The sequence below is a fragment of the Bombus vancouverensis genome, unplaced genomic scaffold (assembly GCF_051014615.1).
Source record: "Bombus vancouverensis nearcticus unplaced genomic scaffold, iyBomVanc1_principal scaffold0045, whole genome shotgun sequence".
Classification (NCBI taxonomy): Eukaryota; Metazoa; Arthropoda; class Insecta; order Hymenoptera; family Apidae; genus Bombus; species Bombus vancouverensis.
Window position 1 is genome coordinate 147821 of NW_027468936.1, and position 12967 is coordinate 160787.

General features: G+C 33.8%; 1 protein-coding gene across 1 annotated transcript; it reads right to left on the minus strand.

The window, feature by feature from the left end:
- Positions 1-3579: 3579 nt before the first annotated feature.
- LOC143304657 (omega-amidase NIT2-A-like) lies at positions 3580-10052 on the minus strand. Its single transcript, XM_076627165.1, has 5 exons — positions 9900-10052; positions 5037-5221; positions 4467-4635; positions 3981-4214; positions 3580-3829 (listed from the first exon to the last, which is right to left on the minus strand). Exons 2-4 carry the CDS (start codon positions 5118-5120, stop codon positions 4081-4083), a joined length of 387 nt encoding a protein of 128 aa, XP_076483280.1. The 5' UTR covers positions 5121-5221; positions 9900-10052; the 3' UTR covers positions 3580-3829; positions 3981-4080.
- Positions 10053-12967: the final 2915 nt, after the last annotated feature.

A 12967-nucleotide genomic window follows, 5' to 3' on the forward strand; every position in this document is an offset into this window, starting at 1 on the left:
AGAATTATATTTCCCCCTTTTTAATTAATTATATGTCGGAGAAGCAGGGGGGATAGGGTTGTCGGTGTTGGTCGGTTGGGTTGTCGGTCAAGATTATAGAGTATAAAATTCATAGCTATGAAATAACTAAAACTCTGATGTATTATTAAAAATATACGTTAGGTTCTATGTAGTGATACATACAAAGATTACATGTACAAACCCATAATTAACACAATGCTACCGCAACCATTCTGCAATCTACCTTGCCCAAAACACTCTTCCAGTCACCTCCAAACTCTTCAATTCTCTCCACCTAACCACCCACAAACCATTCACAAACATGCAATTCTCGACAAAAGAAGAACTTGTCGTCAGTTGTCCTTAACATCTCGTTCATTCATTTGGTCCCTATCCCCCTATTTCCTCCCACTGCGATGATCGCACTACATTTTTCCACGTCTCTATTCTATTCTCTGGATGACCTGAATTCTCGAGCAGTCGAGTGACGATTGATCTGTACAATTGATCGATTTCTGTTTACTACAGCCATGCAGGAAATTTCGTCTTGGAAAGCGATGTTGTGATTTCGAATGCTTGGACCATGTAAAAAACATTACCGGAACCGGTGAAATTTATGTCCTTGAGGATGAGAAATCCTCCAGCTCCTCGACTCACCAACAAACGTGATGAGCTCAATGGTGCTGTTGCGGCTATTTTAATTTTTCAACAAGGATCCAGATGGCGCCGTGGACGAAATTCAATCATTATAAACGTCAACGATCAACATCAGCCATCAGGCAATTTCATATTGGTGACTTATTTCTTCTGTGTTATTTCTTCTAATTTTATTGTTAGTTCTTCCATTTGTATTCCAAAAGATTGAACTCTTTTTACGTGCGTGTGTGTTTTTCTTTTTTTTGTAACTCGTCGAGTTGCAATTCTAATTTTTGCACTTCCTCCTTCATGTCCTCTATGTGCTTCTCGAACTCTTGTGTCGTCCTGTCTTTGTCGGAACATTCTACTTGAAGATCAGCGAGTTGATGCTCGGGATCGTAATTCAATTTTTGGTCATTTTATTGCTGTCATTTTATCAACTTCTTTCTTCTTCTTTCTTTTTTTTTTTTGAACTTAAAATCTTGATTTAAGGTTTGTGTTTCACTATATGATTTATTATTATTAACTAGTTCAACATTATTTTCAGTAGATTTTTTTTTCGCGTGATTTTTATACTTATTTAAATAGTTTAACATGAGCAAATGCATCGTACGTCAGATATACCATTTTTAATAAATTGTCGCCTTTACAACTCGAGTTACCTCTGAACGAGTCGCATGATTGATCAATAAGCCATGAGCAATTATGCAAATTCAGTATTTTTTTCATCTATCTATCTGAATATTATAACAAAGACTTTACATTGAATATTTTATTAAAATTGTAAGTTTTTCATAAACGCTTCAAAATCCACAGTCTATTGATCAACTCCTCTATCCTTTCTCTTTCTCCTCACTAAAATAGATAAATTCCTAATGTAGTTTGTGGATAATATTTTTTTTTTTTTTTTTTCTAAAGCAAATCACATTTATCATCTGATATATTTTTTGAAATAATTTCTGTCTGTACATTTTCTTCTTTTCCCTTACTCCTCTTTCTCTTTCTAATGAATTCTTTTTATTCCGTAAAATAGTTTTTGTATATTCAATTTTGTTAAGTGCAATCCTTATTTCTGATAACTTACTTTTATTAGATAATTCTTGTGAATCTTCTACTACATCTTCCATATCATTTTGAGTGCGGCTTCTACCTTCAGTAAATTTAATATCTTGAACCGTATCATTAATTTCAATAGCTCTTTCGGTATCAAGTAAATCGCACTTATTATTTAATATACCTTTTGAATTGACTTCTGTCTCTGTAGTTTCTTCTTTTGTATCTTCTTCGAGTTTTCTTCGTTCTTCTAATCCACCCTTCTCATTTTCTAGGATCTTCCTTGTTGTTACGCCGCCTAAAACATCTGCACGCCAGCCCGCGCCAGCTCGCGCCACCGGACAACAACCAGCCTGCGTAACGTCACTTCGACCCTCAATAAACCTAAGGACCCACCATAACTTTCACTTCCCTGTATTGTTTCGCCATGTGTCTTCAATCCGTTTGTCTTGAAGAATTTCTAAAGCTTAAAAATATTCTCGAAACACAGTCGGTTTTTAGAGAGGTCCTTGGGTTTATTAGGCGTACTTAAAACACGGAGAAAGCGGGTATGCACCCATTAGGAAAATCCGAATAGCCCTCTAATAAAACAAGCTATGTTTTCCTCACGCACACAGTCATCTATCCACCACGATGGTAGGAGACTTCCTACTCATCCCTTCGAGCAGTAGTGCAGGTCATGACCAATCGACACCGCGGTTCGTTACCCTCACTTTTCCTAACGAAAGTGGGAACAACGAATCCGCGTTCTTTAGGCACAGGGGCACACCCACACCGAACTTTTCTTCCGTATTAGAAAAAGAGCGACAGACAGTCTAAAAACTAACGCCTAACGCGGCAGTCTACACATAGCGCGAGAGTCGCATACTTCACGAAAATCTTTTGTCGGTTCTCGGTGTTGTCGAACATACATCTTCTCTCCTAAATATATTATAGTGCTAAGTCCATTAATACATTAATTTCCATTATAAGAGCCCTGCTCTAGCGTACATATCTATCACATCTTCGTGCGACAAGTTGTTAACTATTTATTTCTCTACGTCAGTGTAATCTAAGTGTTGGAAATATATAATTTATAATTCAGTGAATCACAGTGTTATACAAACTCAATCACCCCTATTATCTCAACGGAAATCAGTCGCTGCTTTCAATCTTAAATTGTTGCTGACAATCTTAAATAGTATGCCTCATATTTTTAAAATATAAAATTATATACTATGTTATTCTATAATGTATTATGTACAGTTATATATATATATATATATATATATATATATATATATATATATAATAATTCTATATTGAAAAAAATATGAAATTAACATGATATATACATTACTACATAAGTTATATATAAAATATGTATATTATACCCTTGCCTACTGACTGATATGAATTTCTTTCGGTCTCGAATGCGTTAAAAGAGAGCGCAAAGAAGTCGAAATTACTTATTGTAATTAGTAAAACGACCTGAGAGGCAGACAGATACAAGAAAGAAGGAATATTATATTAGCGGCATTATCATGTTTTTGCTCTCTTTAATTCTTTCATCGAGACAGACAATCTACAGGTATTAATCGACCAATTTCTCCAAGCTGATAACTTCGAATTGATGTTTATATATAAGAAGTGTTATGTGTTAATCTGTCTAAATGTTTAAAAGGTGTTATAAATTAAATGTTGTTAAACGATACGTAATTGCCTTTTGATCGTAAATTTTACTATCAAGGGGTCTTTTATGTATGCGTAATCATTGTGAATTATAACAATTTATGTGATCGATATTAAAGGTGTTTAAAAGCATGTATTTTTTTGTATATTATTATTCTCCTATATTATTATCCTATATTATTATAGCATTCCTATATTATTATAATATCCAATTACATGTTGATACACAAGATATACAGATTATTATTTATAACGTTTTAGTTTTCTTAATTGAGTCATTCATTTAGTACAAATGATAAGAAATTAGTAATAATTCACAAAAAAAGGATATCGTAGTAGAAATATTATAAAAAAACATTTTCTGTTTTAGTGTAGAGTTACTCCTTCTTACAGACAGTGTCGTACAAATCTGTACGTCTCTGAGAAAATGTAGGTATCCGAGCCCTTACTTCCTCAACAACTTTTAGATCTGATAGAAAAAAGAAACATACGAAATAATAAGTAATGCTTACTAATAAATTCAACAAATACAAAGGAAGATGGCTAAATCGATAAATTAACGAGACTAAAAATTAATTACATCATGGATCTCTCGCTTTTAATTTTAAGCTGTAAATTACCGATATCGGTGACTGCCATATTCTCTTGAGTTTCCAAATCGTAAAGAATCTTTCCTCAGGGATTGGTCAACTGTGTATGTCCCCATGCGACGTAACTTGCTTAAGGAACACGAGCCGGTGATATGCAGGCAACGTATAATTGATTATCATTCGCTCTGAAACGCTGAAGTAATGACCAGTGCAGTGGTCCAGTGGTCATATTGAATGCCGCTGGATATATCAGCATTTGGCAACCTAACCCAGAGAAGCAGGAAATAACTTCGTAGTTGCACGGTTCACATTCCATCATTTCTGAATATGCGAGGACAGTCCTCTTATTGTGCTTTTAATTCTTTTATTTGTTTCATTTTCAGCAAATATACTGGTTTTTTAAATTAAGCTTCTTTTTATACAGAGTTACAGATTATATTAATTTTATATAGAATATATTTAAGAAAGATATTTAATTTTTTGCTAGTTAAGTATTGATCGATTAAGTTACTGTACCTTTGTTCCGATAAATGCGTGCCATTTCCTCGAATCTAATATCATAGCAAATGCCAATACCTATTTTGCAGCCCTTCACATCGAACGTCGTTAGGGAGTTACCAGGACTGAGTGAATCACTCTCTCGAAAAGTAATCTTATTAGGAATGTCGATGTCGAATAGATGTACCTAATAACATAAAAATGTGGTCGCTAATTATATTGCTGCAACTTTTGTAATTTAATATCAAAGTTACCAACTCCTAAACTTTAATTATTTTTTATTTAATAACTGACAGCGTTTTTATCACTTTCTTTTATTAAAAAATCTTATCATTTAATAATGTTTAAAAAGGAGAAAAAATAAGTATAATAATATTTTAAGTATGTGAAAAATTTATACAACAACAAACACATTACAACAAAAATGGGCGTTTCCCGTATCATAACGTATTTTATAAACCGTAAATTATAGAATTGGTTATAGTATACGTATGTACATATGTATATTCCTAAATTATTCCTAGATAGAGTCACTTTCTTCACCCCGATATTTTCAAATTCAAAGCCATAAAGGAATATATTACTTACCTTTCGGTGTCTTGCTATCAAAGTTCCATCGGGACCCCAAATAGTACAGGTATTGTACAATTTATCGCCCTCTATTTCAGGCATCGTACCACCAACTACATAGATGTTGTTTTCTTTAGCTGCGTTCGATGAAGCAACGCTCGTTTCACCATCAGGAATACTCTCGCCGTATTTAGGAAAGTACTCTGCATTGCAATATTTCAATTAATGAAAAATAACTGTCTTTTGTTCCAACCATAAATTAAATTGAAACGTTTGTCAGTTTTTTATTTTCTAAATTATCAAAATAACTAAGTTTTATATTTCGACTTAATTAAATATGCAATTTCTTAGCTAATAGTATATATAATAAATTGTTTCTACAGGTTCAAAATGAAAAATGAATATTTAGAAATATTTAATTACGACAATGCTATTTGTGTTAGCATCAGTGGCTTGTTACTCAACGACTTTGCTAGTACTTTTTGAAACATAAAGTTAGTTTTCAATTAACACTTATACTAGAGGCGGAATTATAAATGCAAAATAATTGATAATACTAATTTATAAGTACCCAATTATTAGTATCTTAAAAAATATATTTATACAAAAATCACGATAATCATGAAAATGGGGAAATCCTATATTCTCGAATCAATTCACAATTTATTTTGTATATTAATTAGATTCCGCGCTCATCAGTACGTACTCACTGGCGACATCGAGAAAATGTATCGGCAATTCCTCGTACGACCAGAGGATCGGAAATATCAAAGGATATTATGGCGCAGCGCGAGTGGAGAAACAGAAACATATGAGCTTAACACCGTAATACTCTTATCATAGAAATAGAAGCAGTCCTCAATTCCCGCCCGCTAACTCCTATCTCCACCGATCCAAATGATTTCCTAGCCCTCACTCCCGGACATTTCCTCATTGGCGATTCATTAATGTGCTTACGTGATCGAGATTTCAGAGACATTCCATCGAACCGACTCTCCAAATGGCAGCATATCCAACAGCTTAAACAACATTTTTGGAACCGCTGGCATAAGGAGTATTTGAACGAGCTAACCAACCGCAATAAATGGAGCAAGGGTGGACACAGCATCCAAAAGGGCACAATCGTCATCCTCAGAGAGGACAACGTTCCCTCCATGCATTGGCCTCTGGGCCGAGTTATCAAGGTTCATCCAGGCGCCGATGGTGTCATCCGGACAGCTACAGTTCAGACGGCAAAGAGCATTTTGGATCGGGGCGTCAAAAGGCTTGTCCCACTGCCAATTCAACCCGATCTCGAGAAACCCGAACAACTAGCCACCGAGACGAAATAAGATGGGAACTTCAACCACACCTCGCTAGTTTGATCGGTACCCTCTCAACGGGGGGAGAATGTTACGCCATGCGGCTTACCATAGGTCATATTCTTAACTATCGATCGCGGCACTATAATGTCGCAGACGGATCGTCGCGTCTGCCCGGCAAACAAACATTGTAGCGGCAAGCGCGTGGTTCATTAAGCAGGGCGACTTCCAGAAACGTCGACTCGTGGCCCGTATTTTACCTCGCAGTAAAAGAATGTGGCGTGATCCGAACGTAGTGGGGGTCGCCTTCCAGAAAAAACGAAAAAAATCGAAAGGCGTTCAGAACTTTTCGAGAAGTCGAACCGTCAACACATGTGGTATGTCGCGCATTACTTATCAACCAAAACGCAGTTACATTTTTTTTGTTCCTTTTATATCTTTCTAGTTAATAAGTTGTTGAAATAAACATTAATTTATTTGTGTTAATTCTGTGGAATTTCATTGAACTACCCTTATTATCATAATCGAAATAAGGGGATCGATCAGTTCGTGGCGTCGATTATTTAATCGTAACGGGAACTTACAACTCTCGTTGACGTGCTATCTCGCGATCGCGTCTCTCCGCGAACGGTCGAAACAAAATGATTCACTAAAAACTGTCCTGAATTCCTAAGAATTTATTTACCGCAAAACTGACAAAGTGTTTATTTAAAAAATGAGGTTGAAGGTAGTCCTTTTCTTTCATTTCATTCATTTTCATTTTCTTTCTTAAGTATGGCTAACACAATATCTAATCAATTAAAATTTTATATTTTCACGTGAAAAGTTTCTTTAGATAATTATTATCAACATGATGACTAACTCTTACGGATTAATACGTGTCTGTAGGGCAATCCGGTGGACTTGATCGGCTTTTTACTTCGAAAGTTGAGTAATCGGTGTCGCTTTCTTACGCATCTTTGAACTGTATAAATGTTTTAAAATTGTTTGATCCAGAATGTACCACACCGGACAATCAAGAAGGCAGGTGCCTTGACTACAGAAAATGTAAACCTCTGCAAGAAATATGGCAGATACAGTACCGTACAGCCACCGATTTTTATAGACGATCAGTGTGCAGATACCAGGGCAATGTTACGATCGTTTGCTGTCCGGACGATCCAAACAAAGAGAAGAGAGAAATTTTAATAAAAACTGTGTATAAGTATAAGGCTTGGCGACCACCATACTGTGGTTTTAGCAACGTCTCTCATACCAGGGTGGTCGATGGTAAACCAGCTGAACTTGGTACGTTTTATGTCTTTCTTTCCGATTAATAATAAGCCATTTACTGCAAAGAATGAACTTTAAAGGCATTAAACAGCACATCAATGTACATTTCAATTAGACTAAATAATAATGCTATGATTTTATCGGTAGTAACTTTACTTATTAACTTGAATTATTTCTTTCTTCTACTCCATGTTAGGAAGAGTATCTTTTTGCTTGAAATAAAAAATTGATATAGGAGTAATAATATAGATAGAGATCAAAAACTGTTAGGGCAGAAATTACACGTTTGAACTTTATAGTTCAGTATAGTTCAAATAGAAATTATATAGAATTATTTAATAATTTGTATTCCACTGGAATAAAAATTTAATTTCTGTCTTTATCAAATCTCTATTTCAGAGTATTTGTACGTATGTACTTATCGTCTGCTGTATGATCGAATATCAAATAGATAATAATCGTTGTTACTCATTATGTGAGAAAAAATTATGTATATTCACAACTATGACTATTGCATTTTAGGCGCTTGGCCATGGATCGCTGCATTAAGTTTTCATAATCCCCGAAACCCAGACAAACCACTATGGAAGTACGGAGGTTCCCTGATAACGGCTAGGCATGTTTTGACCGCAGCACATTGTGTACATATGGATGGAATAGAAAACATACACAATCATAATATTGCCATTCTTAGATTGGTGGAGGAGGTGCCATTTTCGAGTAAGTCCTCAAATATATATATATGTATATATATATATATATATATATATGCTATTGAGTATTAATGAAGTATCATATCCTGAAATTTCTTACTGTACACGTATATTGTGTCATAAAGCGTGTACAATTCTTTCTCATACTTTTGGTCATTCGTTTTCTGCATTTTCATTTATTTTTTTATTTTTCAGGGTACGTATATCCCATTTGTACGAAAGAGCCCCTACGAAAGAGCAACTTCGTCGGCTATAACCCCCTTGTTGCTGGATGGGGAGCGTTAAGATATAGTAAGTGATATCAATTTTATAATAAAATTAAACAGTTCCAGTCTTAAATATCTTTCTTATTTTCTTCGTAGGACGACCACGACGTAATGCATTAATGGAAGTACAAATGCCAGTGATTAAGAACGCCGAATGCAAAATAGCTTATCCCAAATTTCCTAATGCACCTGATATCACTGATGGTATAATATGCGCCGAACATGCTCAGGGTGGAGAGGATTCTTGTACGGTAATTAAGTTACAGAGTTACTACAAACTATACGGTATCTGAAGACACGTCAATTCGAATTAACATCAAATCGACGTCTTAAACATTAGAAATAATAGATAAACACAATTTAATAGTCTTGCCCACTTCTCACACCTCATTATGGTATTTAATCTAATTTCCTTCTAATCTTAGTTTTGCTCAAAATACATATAACATGTACATTATAAATTGGAGTATTTCAATACACAAATCAATAGAAGATTATTACTGTATATAAGTATAATTTCAATACAATTCGATCGATATATTTCAGTATCTTTGATTAAAAATTTAACGATCCTTTCAGGCTGACCGCGGCGGACCACTGCTCATACAACATGAATGAACCTCGTATTTAATAGGTATTGTGTCTTATGCTTATAAGTGCGGCACAGCTGGGTATCCCAGCGTTTACACTAGGGTCACATCGTACCTTGACTTCATTCTCCAAGCGATGCAATAATATGATATTACTGTTCCATAAATATCATTGTGTAAAAAACGTAAAGTTGGATTTTCTTATTGTGGAGATAAGAAACAGCTCAAATTTACATTGTTTTGTACGTTACAAATTATAGGCTTAAAATGTACGAAATGTAACTTTGAAACGACACTAATTTTTTACGCACGATAAACCTCCACGACTTAGGTATGTAAAGATGATAAACGTATATTAATTCTATTAATTTGGTAATAATAAACCAACTTTCTGAGAAGTTCTGTAAATTTCGTTTCTGTTGTATCAAGAGAATAATGGAATATTCCACTTAGATCGTATACTTCTTGTATGTACATACAAAATTTTCCGGCTAATCTAAAACACTTCATAAGATAGAGAGCTTCTGGAAATTCGGACACAGAGAGTACATAAAATACAAGATAAGTCTCGTGTCTTTCAAAATTATTTTTTATTCGCTAAAAACGTCCTGTGTACTCATGCAAGCACATGCAACCTCGAAACTTCACTTATTTTTTATCACTTTCCAATTCAATACACTGTTTCTGCATTTTTGACTATATGTAAGAGAAATTTCCATTCAGCCAAAGGTGTACTTACAGATTATAGATTCCTATACGACTCTCGGTAAAAATTTATCCGCACTCCAGATAGTTAAAACTTCTGTCGACCGTATTGATCCATCTGCACTCTTCGTATGACGTCAATATCTGTTCAGTGCTGCTGCGTAGGTTTCATTGTGTTACGTCAATTCGTTTGTGACCGTTGCGCGAGTAATGGCGCTTTGCAATGGTGATTTGCAGGAAAACAGTGCAGGATGCTGTGATTCGTTTCTTGTGGTCGGAGGTTATGTTTGATGCCTATATTTATCAAAGATTTAATGCACATTATGGAGAAAGTGTTTTGTCACGAAGTGTGTTTGAATGGGCACAAAAGTTCAAAGAAGATCGCACAAGTGTTATGAAAAAACAGCTGGACGCCCGTCCACATCCACGATGACAACATTGAACGTGCTATCTATGGAATAGACGAGTGACACTGGATAATGTGGCAAATCATTTGCAAATCAGCCACGGCTCTGCTTATGCAATAGTGCACGACAGATTTGGGTTTTAAAAAGTTTGTGCGAGATGGATGCCGAAAAAGCTGATGAAAAGGTGAAGACGACGATGCATTCGTGGTTCGCAGCTCAGCCCAAAACATTTTTTAACGAGAAAATACGAAGGTCCTTCAGCAAATGGACAAAGTGTATACAGAAATTGAGTGATTATGTCAAAAAATGATGTATGTCTTTTTTGACAATTGCTTAAAATAAATTCTACACCGACAGAGCGGGTAACTTTTTACTCACCCTCGTAAGACACTTAAATTTCCAATCTATTATGATGAATAAAAGAGCTTATACTATTAAATCTAATTGTATTTTGTTGCATGAGAGTACACGTGTATGTGATGTACATTACCTTTATATCCCCTTGAACGCTTCAATATTGCGCATATATACTATATTTTGTACAGCTTCTATAAAATTTTGTATGTTTGTTTAGGCTGTTAATCTAGAGGCTGGAGTACAAAGAAGTGGCACAATGATGTGGGCTGATGACATTTATAATTATCAAGGAATCACCCCTACATTCGCTCAGGTATATATCGTTGACTATAATGTATTTAACATATATGATTGTTAGAATATTAATAATTAATTTTTAATTCTATCAGAATTTTAATGAAACTGTCCCTTGGGAAGGAAGAACTGATACCTTGATATCACGGTTTATACATCCTATATGTACGACAAATTTTAGAACATTATATAACGAAGAACCAGATCGTCGTGGCCATGTGATGTGAATAAAAGGACTTGAATTTGATGATATTTTTATAATGTTAGATAACATAACTAAGTATCTTCACAGTAAGATAGGATGACATGGTTTACATGATCTTAATGTTGTTCACTTGAGTGATGATATTATAAGGAAAAGTGTAATATCACAGGTAGGATGATTCATAATTTAGAACTACTAACTCATGTATGTATTAAAAATTAAAGAAATATATTAAATTTTATAGGATATTTATGTTTAGTAACCAGTAATTCAGAGATTGGTATTCATGGTTACTATAACGAGGCTGTAGAAACGCACCCTTTCTTCTTTGCAAATGGTCCTGTATTTATGTCTAAGCCGAAACTGGAACCTCTGAATAATTTAGATTTATTCTTGTTATTTTCTAAAATACTTATCTACAGTATACCATAAGGAATGATACCGTATCACACCTAATCAAGTGCCTTAAGAAACATCAACAGGATATCACAGTAATCCCTTATCGACTGATATGTAAGTAAAAGTTATGTGTCATTGTTATACACAGTTATTTATCATTTTCTATTAATTCAGTTGTAGCCACTACAATATCTATGACACCGGTAGTAATTATAAGAACAATAATGATGTTCTATAAGAGGAAATGATGATTAGGAACAAAAACTTACAGGTAAGTCAAAGTATATGTTATTTGCCATTTGAAAAGAAAGTTACTAACTTAGAATTTTTTGATAAATAACAATTGTGCAAAATATATTGGATTTCAAATTTGTCAAAAATTGAAATTTAAGAAGCATTGTAATAATATAACATTAATATTTTGATTTTTCAGGAGATATCATGCGGTGGATGGATAATATGTAAAAAATATTAAGCAGTATATGAATTTTCATATTGCGTAGAGATAACAAAATGAATTTTAAAAAATGTCGACATGGTAATAAGAAATAGCATCATGACAAAGAATATATAAACACAGTTTCATTTTTTATAAATAAAAATTTGTTGTTCCAGATTTTGAAATATAGTGAAACGTTTAATTAGTATCTTAATATCTTTAAATAATTATTATTTTAGAATCAATTGTAATTGTATCATACGTACTTTTGAATTTGTGCAAGAACATATGTAATTTTGAAGTAGTTATTATTAGGAAATTGTTAGACGCGAACAGTATGCGAAAAGTTAGTATGCAGTGTAATAATTATCAATCAAAACACAAGAATTAAATTCTTGAGGAAAAAATTTCCGGAATTTCTTATTTACATGATTATAAAGAAATCCGTAATAAAAAGGAGCTGCTTTCTAATACTTCTCTTCCTTGTAATGCCTACGTTAATAATAACGAGGTTCGACTTTTTGTTTTTAGAGGGATACTGGAAAATTTGAAAGTACAGTACCATTGGGAAGAAAATCACGATATTGAAAACGATATTTGCAAGTAAATTTCCAAAAAATCTGTTTTCAAATTTTCGCTTTCTATTTCACATTAAAAGAAAGGGCTGCCTTCTTTCTCTGCAAGACAAAACAAACATTCTGAATCTCGTATCAATGATGATGAATGATAAGTTATTTTTCTTTTCAGATTGAACAATATTCCAGATTTATTCATAATTTCATACTACGCGAAGAATAGACTTTCATAGGTATATAAAGGAAATATTAAGTATAGGAAAACTCTTTTTCGTTGTAGGTGACATATGCTTCACGGTTGAACACATGTATTTTTGAACACATATAAATGAAAAAGTACTCTTATGGAGAAAAAGAATTGATACCTTCGATTGACATTAGATAATGTATATAAACTTATGAACAATCACTATCAGTTTGTATTTT